The sequence below is a fragment of the Vespula vulgaris genome, chromosome 1, assembly GCF_905475345.1.
Source record: "Vespula vulgaris chromosome 1, iyVesVulg1.1, whole genome shotgun sequence".
NCBI classification, from domain to species: domain Eukaryota; kingdom Metazoa; phylum Arthropoda; class Insecta; order Hymenoptera; family Vespidae; genus Vespula; species Vespula vulgaris.
Window position 1 is genome coordinate 15,405,708 of NC_066586.1, and position 15,192 is coordinate 15,420,899.

The 15,192-nt window shown below is 34.4% G+C and overlaps 2 protein-coding genes across 2 annotated transcripts in view; one reads left to right on the forward strand and one right to left on the reverse strand.

The window, feature by feature from the left end:
• Positions 1-22: 22 nt before the first annotated feature.
• On the forward strand, positions 23-2,417 carry LOC127061974 (rRNA methyltransferase 2, mitochondrial). The gene has a single exon (XM_050989510.1). The coding sequence runs from the start codon at positions 239-241 to the stop codon at positions 989-991; it is 753 nt and encodes a 250-aa protein (XP_050845467.1). The 5' UTR covers positions 23-238; the 3' UTR covers positions 992-2,417.
• The window catches only part of LOC127061831 (uncharacterized protein DDB_G0284459-like), a 47,865-nt gene continuing 33,801 nt past the window's right edge, over positions 1,129-15,192 (reverse strand). Inside the window, exons 2-3 of the mRNA XM_050989237.1 lie at positions 6,371-7,116; positions 1,129-5,451 (exon numbers count right to left, since the gene is read on the reverse strand). Coding sequence (XP_050845194.1) covers positions 3,538-5,451; positions 6,371-7,006 — 2,550 coding nt within the window. The 5' untranslated portion in view covers positions 7,007-7,116 and the 3' untranslated portion in view covers positions 1,129-3,537. The remainder of the gene's footprint in view (positions 5,452-6,370; positions 7,117-15,192) is intronic.

Sequence of the window (15,192 nt, forward strand, 5' to 3'; positions counted from 1 at the left end):
AGTTCTAGTTTGCTCTAGTTTTAATACTATTTCGCGTACATTTACGCACGTCGATGCTTTTTACTTATATTTTTTATTTTTCACTTAATAGAAAGATTTCATATATTATAATTAATCCGTTTTAATCTGTTTGTTTCTATCATCTATTCGTTATGGAGTAAAACGAATTTTAACTATTATACGATGTGTTTGATCGTCTGTTATATCTCGAAGAGGTTAGGTTACTAACAACAAGAAGATGCGTTTTATAAATAGTATTTTTATGACGAGATGTGTACATACTTGTACTCCTTTATTACGAGAGAAACCGAAAAATTTGAAAGGCAAGAAACATAGTTCCCAATTATGGTTGGAAAGACAGTTACGTGATCCTTATGTTGAGATGGCTAAACAAGAAAATTATAGATGTAGAAGTGCTTTTAAATTGTTAGAGATAAACAAAAGAAAACAGATTTTCAATTTTGGAGATACCGTAATAGATTGCGGTGCTTCTCCAGGTAGTTGGTCTCAGGTTGCTGTCAAGTTAACCAATGCAGATGGTAAACAAGATGGTTCTATCGGGAAAGTTATCGCAATAGATAGACTTCCAATTTTTCCAATAGAAGGTGCGACTGTTCTTGGAAATATGGACTTTACTAAGGTAGACACACATAGAAAAGTGTACCAATTGTTAAATGAAACCAAAGCAAATGTTGTTTTATCCGATATGGCTCCTAATGCTACCGGTGTACGAGAACTAGATCATGAAAATATAATGAAGTTGATATATTACGCTATGAAGTTTGCTCTCCAGGTTTTATGTAAAGATGGATTTTTTCTTGTTAAAATTTGGGACGGGTCTAAGACAATTCAGTTACAGAACGATTTAACAAAATTTTATACAAGCGTTAAAATATATAGACCTAATGCAACGCGTAGCGAATCCAGCGAAGCGTATGTGCTAGCGAAAGGTTTCAAAGGATTGAAAATATCTTCTCCTAATATAAAATAACAGACAGGCTAGAGAAATGAGAGAACACAATAATTTTTGGAATAATATCGTCTTATCTTATTGCGATTGTTTCTACGCGCGATGCAACAAATGTATTTATATAAATACATTTGTTTACAGTAAATGGTTATAGAATATGTAATATACATTGTTATATTTAGCCATAAATAATACAATAATTGTTCGATACAATTACAATTAATACGTATTATGACAGTGTTTTGTTTGTTCATTATTAATACCATATATATACACAATTCTCTTAATAAAGTTAATATTTACATAAATTGGCATATAATAGATAAGAAACATTACACACCACATTGAAACATACATAGAGCAATAATGTTACCGACCACACTGTCGAGTGTCAAATTTGTTTTATCATACGTGATATCACACGTAAAAAGAGACATAGCCATACACGTTGAACATTATTAAAAGTAAAGTCTAATATTAATTTCCACTGGTCGTACGTGTCTCGTATAGGACTAACTGTATCGTGTGTGTTTCTTTGTAAAAAAAAACAATGTACGTGTATCGTATAACACTAAAGAATAGTAATACCAGTGTAACAGGACAAGGCATAGCGACGTCGAAGACCGTCAATTTAATGACTGATTCCGAGTCTAAATTTGTAAATACTATTAAGAAGAACCGTTGAATATCTTTCACATCGAAAACATTCAGAGGATATGGATACGTAATTTTGGCTGTACAATTTTTCTGTGAAATCGACCTCCTTATATCGTAAAGTAGTACAAAACGATGATATTACGAGTACGTTGAATTTGATGCAACAATAAACATGTATAGATAGCATGGTTTTATCGTTTATAGCGTGAGGCGAGTATGCGTTCGTGTGCGTGCGTACATACAACTGCAGAGCCCAATTTTGAATACATAAATACGTTAGGCCGACAGTTTCACGAGTTCGAGTCATCATATGTGTGTTTATATTTGATTCGCAATCGTATGATCGATGTATCGATATAAGAAGAATGATTTATTTTTGATAAAACATTGCTCAGTATTTATATACGTATGAGATAATAGGATATTCAAGTGTGATCCATTCTTTCACAGGAATTAATTATGGTTAACTTCATTTCATATTATCTCGAGCCGTAGAGAACGAATATTTCATTATATATTATATTATTAAACAAACAAAACTAAACAAAAACGGTATAACCTTCGCAATAATCAAATAATAATAAACACGTGTTACGAGTCGAGGACGTTCGATCGATCTGTAAGCAAAAATTTGTAGATATGTACATATGAATGCAATGTTACGAAGGTTAAATAAATACGAACTACCCGAACTCGTGTTAATCTCTTTTTTTTTCTTCTCACGATCGATTACATTATTTAAAATTCGACGGTTTCTCTCACTAAATTTATATATATATACACACACACACACATATACATATATGTATATATATATTTTTTCTTCGTATATTAGAAATATGAATCGATTGTATCAAAGTTGTTACTAATTTCTAATAATTTTGCAGTGTGTACGCTGTACCGTGAAAGTCAATCGGAACGAATCGCGATCTTATCGATCATGAAGACTTTCACTTTCGAAAATTGTATCTCACTAATAGCGATAATTCTACGACTTCGTTATGGTGGAAATTTTAATAAGATCGTCCTTAATCTGTCGAACGAGCTCAACAATTCCTTGTTCCGTTGTTTGAAAACACGCGAAACCTCGTCGACGATATCACCATCGAACTTGCAATAATCTTCTCTTGTGTTTCTCTTTATCGTTCGGCAAAACGTTATAATAACGATCGCACCAATGATATAATCTCTCTACGGCTATTTGCAATATACTTTCTCCTCTGTAAAGCGTCAGAGAACATCAATTTTCTCGTTGAAGCAAACGATTGATCTCGAACTTTATTATCATGGATCTGTCCGACGCTGACATCATTTGAAAAGTTGCTAACTAAATGGAAAAAGTATTTTCGAGATATTAACTTCCAACGAATATTAAAAATCTTTGGGATCGTTGGATCGTATAAAAGAATAAACGAACGCATGTGTGTTTTGTCGTTTCGTCACAAGGATAGAAAAGGAAAAAAGGAACAAAGGAAAAAACAAGAAAAGAAAAGAAAAGAAAAAGAAGCTCGATCGATTTTTCCATAGGTACGTATCTTTTCGAGTTCGAGCTTTTTCTTTTTTCCTTTTTTCTTTTCTTTTTCTTTCTTTCAAAATCGTTCGAATCGTTAGAGATTGTTCGATTCGGATATAAGAAATAATATAAGTATGCCAAACAGCAAGCGTTCCCGATCGCGTATCACACGTTCTTAGCGAGCGATAGCTTAACTCCTTTTGAACCTTGATTTTATTTGGCACAGTTCCAAGAGCGTCTATCGACCTTTTTCAAAATCGACAACATCGAGTCGTTGGCTCGTTTCTCAGGGAATTTCATTTTCAGCGGAGAGCGACGTCATTGATAGCCCTCACGCGAAGATCATCAATATCATCTTCTTCGCTTAATCAGGCGAATTATTCTTCCGATATGGATTTTAGTATCCAACCCTATGAAAGGGTGATACTTGGACATAAGTATTTCTATAACCTCTATCCATGATCGTAGCACTACGAGGAGGTTGACTGATGGAATATAGACTAGGAGAGTTCCTCGTCAGAGGTGCCTTCGTTCGAGACAGATACATTGGTTGCCTTGGTTTTTGTCTTTGAACAACGACCGAACGATTTCTTTCATGATCTGGCTGTTGTTGACGATCTATTCTCCAGCCGGTTGGTGTTCTAGGGTAAGATGATTTCTGATGAACCGGTACGCTACTTTTCGTGCTAGTGCTAGCGTAGAGTCCTTCGTCGTAAAGATGTTGCCCTCGTTCTTTGTAATCCTGATTGTGTATACTATTGATCTCGTCTGAAGGAAATTTTACGTAACTTTGTGCCGATCTTACGAAACTCGACGAACCTTCGAGATCTAAGAGATTTCGAGTGTTAGGTCTGTTAGTAGTAGTTTTTTTTGAATCCCCCAATTCGACTATCGATTCTCCCGTATAACGATCACCAGACCGAGGATCGTATAAAAGAGACTCCGAGGATGAGGGTTCAGCAACGAGCTCGACGTTCCTCAAATCCGTTGGATTCTTTTCTTTCTCATCGGACCTTGTCTTACTTACCTGATCCTCCAATTTACCATTTTCTTCCGTACTCGTTGATATCGTCGTACGAACCTTTCCCTTCGGGAATAATATCTTTGATCTTGCATCTTGAGTTTTTTCTGACTCAAAATGTTCGTTAAAACGCTCATCCTCGTCGTTTTCCGAACTATCGTTTCTAAAAGGAGATTTACTATCGTTCGAAAGTTTCATGGGATCAACGTTCAACAACGTTGTCTCTATAATGACATCATCCTTGATAGTTGCCTCACTGGATATGTTGCTATCAGGCTCGTCCATATTAAAGATGGTATGATTGAATCGAATAGAAATTTCATCTCGGGAGGAGTCAAATGTATCGTTCTCGTTTTTTTTTTTAACAACCGATTCCTCAGTTCTTTCTCGATGTTCCTCCTCCAAATGTAATCTATCCAAATTCTTTACAGGTATAGTGATCCCGGCTTCGCCGTGTTTCAAAATCTCACCTTCGAGTTCGGTGAATTCTTCCTCTGGTGTATCGGTATTGTCAACGTATTCATCGTCATCCTCGTCGATGTCTTCCTCAACTGGTTCATCCTCGTACGTCGTTTCCTGTTCTTCCCCATCGTTTATTTTCATCCCAGAAGTCTCCGAACTACTACCATTATTCTCGATTTTATCCTCAATGATTAATGGGATCTCGGAAAATTGTCTCAGGGGTGGCACCATCGAGTTCGACTCGCTTCCTACGTCGATCTCTTGATTGCTTGAATTTTTCATTGATTCGGTCATTCGAACGATCACGAGATCTGTGGTAACATTCGAGGAATCCTCCGGAGGATCATCCGGTGGATTCTCCGAAGAAGCGGATGATTCGGTTTGAGGCTGTTTCGTCGGTGTCAAAACGAAAACCAGCGTTGGTGACATACTCGTAACGTTCATCGAAAATATTTCTTTCATTCTCGGATCCTCAACGATCTCACTCCCGTTGCTTTTTTTCTTCGCGTTCGTGACATTTAAAATGTTTTTTAGATCGATCGGTATTTTGTAATCTACAATCTCTGAAAAGCTACTACCATTTGTCTCGTCCACGAATTCAGCAACGGGAACGATACCTTCGGATTTCAAAGATTCGTTAGGAGAATCGTTTTTATCGACAAAGGTATTGCTACTGGTATTTCCGAGAAAAATTATTTTCTTATCTTCCTCTTTTGATTCTTCTTCTTGTTCTACTTCTACTTCTTCTTCTTCTCCTTCTACTTCTTCTTCTTCCGTTGTCGTCTCGTTCTTAGCTTCGTAAACGGTAACCGTCTCCTTCGGGGGTTCCTAAGAGAAGTAGCACAGGTGCTTGTGTAATTTTACAACAAAGAAGATTATCTCATTATTATGAGATTATTATTATGATTATGATTATTATTATTATTATTTTCATCATCTGACATACGCAATTGCCGGTATACGTTAAAGTATTTTATTTTATTTCATTTTATTTTATTTTATTTTTTTTGTAATGTATGTATATATATATATACACATATGTATTTATGTTTATGTACATGATAATTGATATACATATGTGTATAAACAATGAGTCACGTGACTCGTCCTACCTTCAAAATATTAAGAAATAAAATTGTTCGTTACAGAATAGATGCAATGACTAGATAACAAATATTTCATGATATATGGATGTATTATATTATGAATAAGGGCACTTTATTTAACAAGAAAATAATACGAAAGATACGTGTCCATTGCAAGACGAATTAATTAATAAAAATATTTATTCCAAATCACAGACACTTTCAAGAATTATATTGGGAGAGTGATGTTAATGTTATTACCGGTTCACGCAAAGACAGGTACTTAACGTTTTTAACATTAATACTAAACAAATGGATATTACGAGAATTATTTGAAGAGAAAGAGAAGAAAGAGAGAAAAAGAAGGAAAGAGAGAGAGAGAGAGAGAGAGAAAGAGAAAAGATAAAAAATTAGCATTCATTATTTAACACGTCACGTTTCTTCAATAATATCAATAATAAAGGTTTTATCGAATGTAAAAGAAAAAAAAAAAAATCTCGACTAAAAGCCTAAAACATTATTACTTATAAAAACGTCCTAATAAAAATGAAAAGTATCACATAAAATGAATAAAATAATTTAGGCCGTTCGTGTTAATACAGCTAGCTATCCTCGCGTAAACCAGCGATCAATTCCAAAAATGGTAAAACTCCGACCCTTACATTCGTCCCTTCATCCTCGTTCTTCGTTATCTGTTGAGTCTCAACAGGAGAGGCAGCTATCGGTGCACCGAGCAAGGGAATGCTTAATTGAAGTGGACCAGAAGAGTGTTTCTGATCCTTCGTCTTTTGATCCTGAGTATTAGCACCAAATCGTTGCAAGTACATAGCACTGACGCGTTTCAAGAGGAAATCGAATTGCGCTTCGTGATCAATTTTGACATCTTTTACGCATCTGTCCATGGTATCAGCACGATAGCCTTCGGCGCATTCGATGCGAGTCGGAGCGAAGAAAATACTCTTCGGAGTGATTTTTCGTAAAATGTTGGCCGAGTCTAAGCCAGCGTGATCACCGGCTTGTGCATCGACCAATAACCAAGCTTCCCAGGTTAATTCGCTTGGCGAAGATGAGCCTCGAGATCCTTTTCTTGACGTTGGCATCGAGGAGGACAACAATGATGATGATGATGATGATGATGATGATGATGATGATGACGATGACGACGATGACGACGATGACGACGACGACGACGATGGTATCTCATCGTTTAGAGCCAAGTCCTTGGCTCTCATCGGTGCCAATTCACAATGCCTTACAACGAGGAAGAGAATAAATAAAAACGATCGTAACATCATCATCGTCCTCCGATGTCCCACCAAGCTCAAGTATCTTTGCTTGATCTTATTCGACTCTCGTATGTGACCCAACCTCGTCACCTTCCTCTTGACGCTCGTCGCATTGGAATTATCTGAAAATAGATTGAAAACATGTAAATTAGTGTTATAACGATAGAAGATGCTGAAAGGATTCTTTGTCATCTATTTCCTTTTATTGGGATCAATTTATTTTAACCTAATTTATTAACAATCGAATGACAATACATATGTATGTAATTCGAGATGGATGATCATAAATTTCTGATTCTTTTTTTCTTTTCATTTCTAAAACGTTCAATGTCTACTATTCGCTTTAGAATGAACAACGGGGTGAAAAACAAGAGAGAACCAAAAACAAACGAATTGGTAAGCTGACCCCAGCCGTTTGATCGTTTGGTTAACTGAACAAACGGACAACGACAATTAATTGATTAATCAAGTCGTATTCATTCTGCCCAGAGTTTGAACGAACGTTCTCGATCCCGTAAGTGAATGTAAATTACCTGTTCGTCTCACGGAATTCGATACGAAACAGATTCGATCCAGTCGTGACTATTATTTGTTCATTGAATCTCAAGAGATTTAGTTTAAAGGTTATCCTCATGGTTATTTCTCGTTTAACACGATCTATGCGATAATCTCAATGAACGAATGTTTTTTATTTATTATTTTTTTTTTTTTACATATGACACGTTCCAATCAATTTAAATGTATGAATATAATACATGCATATATACATATATACACACACGTATATATATATATACATATATATATATATATATATAGCTTAAAAAACAAACAAAAAATGTTATTCGAATTACAACTTCCTTTTTATTTTTATATCTATGAATATATAATGAAGGGAACATAATTGGAAATTTTTGAAGATCTATAAAGATTTAAGAACTTGCACGTAACGTGCATACATGAATGCACGTTGTTCTGTTTTTACCGTTATACGTATGGTAAGCTACGATTATGTTTGCTTCGTGAATAAGCCGTACAAATACGAGAATCGAATTCACGATCGTTCGATGTGTCGTTACGACAACGAGAGCCGTGAGAAAAGTGGACAAAAATCGATAGAATCGAATATTTTATTACAAGACTAACAATGAGATAGTAACAATAGTATCGCATTTGTGACTAATGTAAATTTGTGAATAATGCAATTTCTCTCTCTCTCTCTCTTTCTTTCATTTCTTTTTTAATAATCCTTTTCGAATCCTTTATAAACAATGAATCATGTGTTAATTTTCATCGAGTGTTAACACCGGTGTTAACAATATAGAAACTTTCCTTGATCTTTCGGAATTCAATGACACGATTACTAATTGTAAATTGTAAAAAACTCGATGAGTTATACGAGAAAAATCGAGATCGACAAGGCATTCAGTTTATGATGCTAATCGATTCAATTTTAATGACAATAAACTATTCTATGATTAACATAACACGTTGTACCTACACTATAATTAATTTTAACATAACTTTGTCTATCTATATCTTTCTCTTTCCGTTTGTCTTTTTCTTTTATATATAATTTTATCTTTGTATCGATTGCATACAGGTAATCGAGAGTGCAAGGTATGATAAAAAAGAAAAAAAAGGACTGAAAGGAAAAAACAAAAAAAGATACAAACTCGTAACGAATTCTCGAGGTCGTTGTAACACGTTACAAGATTCAATAATGCAATTGTCGAAACTTTCAATGTACTTCTGCAATATCTCTTATCGTCAAACTGTATTCGTAACACGCGCTTGTAAGGAAGAGAGAAAGATAGAGAGAGCGAGAGAGAGAGAGAGAGAGAGAGAGAGAGAAAAGGGTTTGAATATTTCGAAGGTGAAACATCGGCAATCTTTTATCGTGTCCTCACGAGTATTGCCACGGGCTTTGTGCTACGAAATGGAGGTCCAATGGTAAGGTATGATTTATGCGAGTTGTAAGTGCCTACGTGATACGAAATCGACGTACGTGGATAACAAGAAGATTCTTATACCTTTCTTTCTTTCTTTCTTTTTCCTCTTCCTTTTGTTTCGAAATATTTACATCAATTTATTTGTGGTATATTTATTATATATTATATATCATATATCAATAGTTATAATATTGACATATATACATATGCATTGATTTTATAATATGATTAATATTGACAAAAAGTGACTTAGCTTGGTCATAATTTTTGAAAAAATTCATTTAAGGGATTAAATAAACAAATAAAATAAAGAAAAAATTAGAAAAAAGAAAAAGAATCAAATAGTCAATATATATATATATATATATATATATATATATATATATATATATTTATAATTGTTTAAACAACTTTGATCGGTCTATATATCGAATAGTCGGTCGATTTTTCAAATCGTTAATTTTCTGGGAAATCATCAAACGGATGACCGATCATTCATAATTATTGGCGATAATGACGTAGTAAGCGATAAATTGTAAGAGGAAGCTTGTCGAAAGTTTCTCTAAAATCAACAGGAAACTCGTTGTCGGTCGGGGATGTACATATATACGCGATATTGTGTGTTACGTACATATATACATATAGTCCGTATATATTTATGTAAACACAAGTACGTAGATTTATATATGTGTATGATATGTAATAAATTATAATGATCGGTTCGCGAGAATCTCCGTACGGCAATTATTCGCAAAGATGATACGCACGAGCAAAACTTTTCCAATCTATCAAATTGGTCGCGTTCTTGTTAAATGAAAGAATGAGAGAGAGAGAGAGAGAGAGAGAAAGAGAAAGAAAAAGAGAGAAAGAGGGAAAGAAAGAGAGAGAGAGAGAACAGCTGGTAAGATAATTTCCTCGTCTCTATTACATCTTATGTATTAATTTCTTTTGCAGATAACTATAAAAAAAAAATAAAAAAAAAGAACTTTTTTTATATTAAATATTATCAAATAGGAAATCGAAAAGTCGAAATTGATCGTACGTTTGTTTTAATATAAATTCATATTCCGATTGCTTTAATCGGTACGATAAATCATCCCCTCTTTAACGACATAATCGGAACGTTAATAAGTACTTTCTTTCGTATCGGCAAAAAGTCATGAAAAGCCTTTCGAATCTCTCAATACAATGCAGTCCAAGTCTCTCAGCTAGAGGTTACATGATCGTGCGACGATCGTGATCTTCGAGAGTTGCGATAAGTTAGATCTTTCTTGGTACATACTCCCTCCTTTCGTGTTTGTGAAAGTATAGAATGATACGATCTGTGTATGTCATTCGTCAAAGCGATACCGAGCATGTATAATTATTATCAAGTTTGACATTAATTTTTGATTTGACCTGATTTCAATAAAATGAAATTAAAAAACTAAAAAGGAAAAACAATAAAGGTAAAACGATAAAAAATTTAATTGTAAAACATATACGTATAGATATAATATATTTCTGTTTGATCGAGATATCGTTGATTAGGCAAAAAATTATTTAATCTGTCGATAGTTATCGACTTATAGTTTCTATGTATCGGTTTTATATACGTGTCTAGAGAAATATAGTAAGAGATGGAGAACGTGAGAGCAGAAGCCTTTCGAAAGGACGGCTCTAAGCGCATTCCACCGGATTGTAATCGTGGCGTTTCTCGGGTGATTAGTAAACTCGCTTCTTGGTTTCTCCGCGAGCAAGAAGGTTTTGCTCGATCGGGCAACGTACATACATACATACATATATACATACATATATACCCATATGTATATATATATAAGTATATATACAATACATACGAACACATACCGCTGGATCGTGCTCCACTTGTTTGAATAATCCGCACGTTGCAGCGACACGTTCCGTATACGTGTATACACGTCTTGCTAAGTTGCTAGCTTTTATATGTATATATACAAACATATAATACACACACACATATATACATTTACTATATATATGTTTTTGCCATCGACGAAGGCGAAATGCGATAAGTTTTGCATTACATAAAATCCAACACCTTCTGCATTTCGTAATCCTACCGATTTCTACGTCTAACTGGAATCACCATTTATTTCTTTCTCCAAAAAGGATCAAACTCTCTTGGAAAATCGTCTCTCTTTTTTGCATATCTCCACGAAATCAGAGATCTCTGGATGATTTTACACGTTCTAGATTACTAACAATAAATATATATATACATATCTGTGCATATGTCATATATGTGTGTCTATGTATTTGTATGTACGCACACATATAATACGTGTCTCTCTTTGTAATAAATTCTTCTTCTTAGAGGCCGATCGAACGCGACACACTTTTCAGTTAAAGCGAGCCTCCGGCAATGGCCGATTTAATGGAGCTAATTTGTGTCCTCGTACGATACGATAAAAAATAGCAAATCAATATATTAACAGGATAGTATTCTACATTTTTTTGTTGATCATTAATAAAATTCAATAAGAAACAAAGCTAGTCCTGTTTTAATCGATACTCTTTAAAGATCATGTTTCTTTTTCTTTTTTAATTTTTTTTTTTCAATTCTTTCAATTTATTTTTATAATCAGTACGTTCGTATAATCCGTGTGACGATCGAAACGAAGAAGATGTGTTTTTCATGGTTTCCTGTTTATTTCGTTGTTTATCTGTTGGATGACCTCCGCTTAGGGCGCCGGCAATGAGTAAGGGCGCGGTAAAGTTCATAAACGTTTGCTACACTCCCTTTCTCTACGTTTAATCGTGCTCCGTTATCTCGATGAGACGGCGACGTTTCATCTTGCCGCTCTCGCATATCACTCCTTGTAACATCTAGACGCGAGATAATTCAATCTCCTATTCTTTCAATAATGGATACACGTTGCTACAGACGCCATTATGAAAAATTTCAGATAGTTTTATGTCGGACGTTGTTACATCGTTATATTATAAAAAGATACAGAACGATACATAATTATTTTTTTATAGATAATTTATAATAATTTATATTATATAATAATTCTCTATAGAAAATTATCTATTTATACATATATATGTATATGTATATATAAATAATTTATATATTAATTCACTATATATCAGATTATTTGTATACCAAAATATAATTTATATATAATAACTTTTGATACCAGATTATATCTTTATTTATATATAGAAATAATTTCTACAAAAAATTTATGTACCATCCTCAATCTTATTTATACGCAAATTTGTGTACTATCTAATTATGATTCATAATTATTCATTATGAATATATGTATTTACATACGGTGACCTAAAATTATTGGATTCTTGTAATAATTTATTATCGTAAAAATATTCGATCGAAGAGAATAAATTTGAGATTTCTTTGTTAGAATTTTAAAGATTTAATATATATAATATATTATAATATAATTTATAATTTTCCGATTCGTCGGGTTAGATATCGTTAGAAACGATGTTACATGTTACCCTTTCAGCTTCATCGTTTAACTAACGACTTCAAGGACTCCTTCTATCTGTCGATGTTATCATTATCGTCGATCGGATACGAACGAAGATATTCTTCGTGTTTGTTCCCTTCGTCTTTTTCTCTCTCTCTTTCTCTCTCTCTCTTTCTATTTTCCTTTTACTCACTTTCCGTTCCGTACCGTGTTTATGTCGGACTAGTAAGAAAAAAAAAAGAAAAAAGAAAAGAAAAAGAAGGAAAGTACAAATGTCCGAGAATGATTCTCAGAGGGGTCAATGAATCTGATCTGAAAAGTCGAGGAACCTCGCAGCTTCTCTCGATAGCTCGGTCCGATCTCGTATTATTTCTTTTTCTTCTCACACACTTTCCTTTTCTCTCTCTTTTTCTTTTTTCGTCTTTTTTCTTTCCTTTTTTCTTCTTTCATCATTTATCTCTCCAAGTTTGTTGAAGGTATTAAACATCGACAAATATCCTAACTCGAACTGGTTCGTTCTCTTAAGATTTTCCTCGTAGATTTCGATGTCTTAACAAGATAACTTAGAAAATTAATATTAGAGATAATAGATTTCAAAAAGATAATATCAAAAGAATTTTCTCCAACGGAATAATCAATATACTCTAGAATAAATAAATGAAAAAAAAAAAATAGATCAATTATTTATATCCCATATCTTTAATTCGATCGATCTGTGAAAGGTTCTACGTAAGTAGATAAGTATGTGATAAGAAATTTCATAAAAAAGTATCTATAAAAAACACTTTCAAACACGATCCATAAATGGTAACGATGATTACCCTTCATCTCCATTAAATAAAAAGTAAAAAACAAAAAAGAAGAAAAAAATAATAGAAGAAAAAAAAGTGGAAAAGAGAAAAAGCTCTCTTCTCGATGACGTGATAATAAATGTCCATACATTGAATACGTACGTCTATCTATTATATCGAAGTAAGTATCGCGTGCCATGAAAATAAATAAATGGGAAAACGTGCAAAGGGTCGTTCGATCGGAACCGATCTTGAAGAGGAACGAAAAGGTGTTCGAGCGATGCTTGTCGATTCGATCCGCGTTAAACGTCCGGGAATAGCGCTTTGCCTGTTCCACCATCGTCTTATTCTTCTTCGTCTTCTTGTTCATGTTCTTCTTCTTCTTCTTCTTTCGCGAGCGAGCGAGCGAGCGAGCCATGAAAATATTTCTCTCTCTTTCTCTCTTTCTCTTTCTCTCTCTCTTTCTCTTTCTCCTCCTTCTACTTTTCTCTGTATGTGTGAGGAGGAGTAAAAGCGCCAGCTCGAGTAAATCCGTGACATATCGTCGGCACGTATCGAAGGTGTTCGCGATGGGAATTCCAGAACATGTTTGCAACATGTTTGGCCAAGGGCCAAGGAGGTTGGAAAGAGCGGCTAATAATCGGTCGTACGTTGTCGTCTTCGTCGTAGCGACGTCTTCGAAGACGAAGACGAAGACGACGGTAGTCCGAAAGTTTGCGTCTGGGTCGACTAAAGAATTAAGATTTTGGCGAGTGGCCAACTCACACCGGATGACATAGCTTGATACTCTTAATCATAGGCACCTGTCTTCTACGACTGACTAATGGGTCTGGCCAACGAAGCAACCCTTTCCTTTCTTTCTTTCCTCCTTTCTTTTCCCTTATCTATTTTTCTTTTTCTTTTCGTTTTTCTTTTCTTTCTTTATTTCTTTTTTTGCTTCATTTCCTTTCCTTTCCTTTTCTTTCCTTTTCTTTTCTTTTCTCGTCCATCTTTTATCCGCCCTTACGATGTTTAAACTCTTCATCTCATTCCTCTTACAAAGATTTTCTTACATAGATAGATCTCTCCTCTCTCTAGAGCTCTCTCTATCTCTCTTTCCCTTTCTCTTTTTCTTTGTTTTGTTAGTGCTTCTCTTATCTCGCCGATGTGTCCCCCCCCGTTGCGAATTTAATCCTAAGTCTTGGTAATCGAATGAAATTCTCTTTCCCCTTTTCTAATTTCAATCCAGCGAGAGAACGGGATGTTATTAATCGTATAATTTTTCTTCGCGTCCTACTCGACGCGATTAACTCGGATTATTAAATTCGAACCAACGTGATTAATAGATATTTCTTAATACAATGTAACAAAAAAGAAAAAAAAGCGAAGTAAAAGATAAAATGAAAAAGAAAATCAACAACAATAATGATAATAACAATAATGATAATTAAGAGAATATCCGACGTGTCCTTCGAAATAATCAAAAATATTCTTCTTCTCAAAATCTCATACACTTATGAGTCACACACGATGATTTCGATCATTTGAATTATCTTCGAAAAAAAAAAAGAAAGAAAAAAATAAACAAAATTAAGAAAAAATTAGCCGGAGGCACAATTTAGCCTTAGCTCAGGGGAAACACGAGCTCTTTTCTTTACGTTTTTTTTTTCTTTTTTCTTTCTCTACCTCTTACTTTCGAATCCATGATTAGCCTTTTATCTCTTTTTGTTTCACGTGGAGCCTACCTTCTCTCTCTTCTCTCTTCTCTTGTCGTGAAGGTGCGCGCGCGCGCAGGCAAAGCCGTGTGAACCAAGAGCTTTTGTATCGTAAGTTTCACGGCACGCTGTCTCTCACGAGGTTTATCGTCGCTCTTTAGATCGTAGAATGCATTACGAAGACGTTTTCTTTCTGTCTCGTTCTATTTCTCTTTCTCTTTCTCTTTCTTCGAGACAGGAAACAATATGAGACTCTTTGAGATAAAAGCTCTGACGCATTGGTCGTATTATCGGTTTCCG

What these genes read in the sequence shown, in the direction of transcription:
- LOC127061974 (XM_050989510.1), top strand. Translation starts at nt 239, where the DNA reads ATGCGTTTTATAAATAGTATTTTTATGACGAGATGTGTACATACTTGT.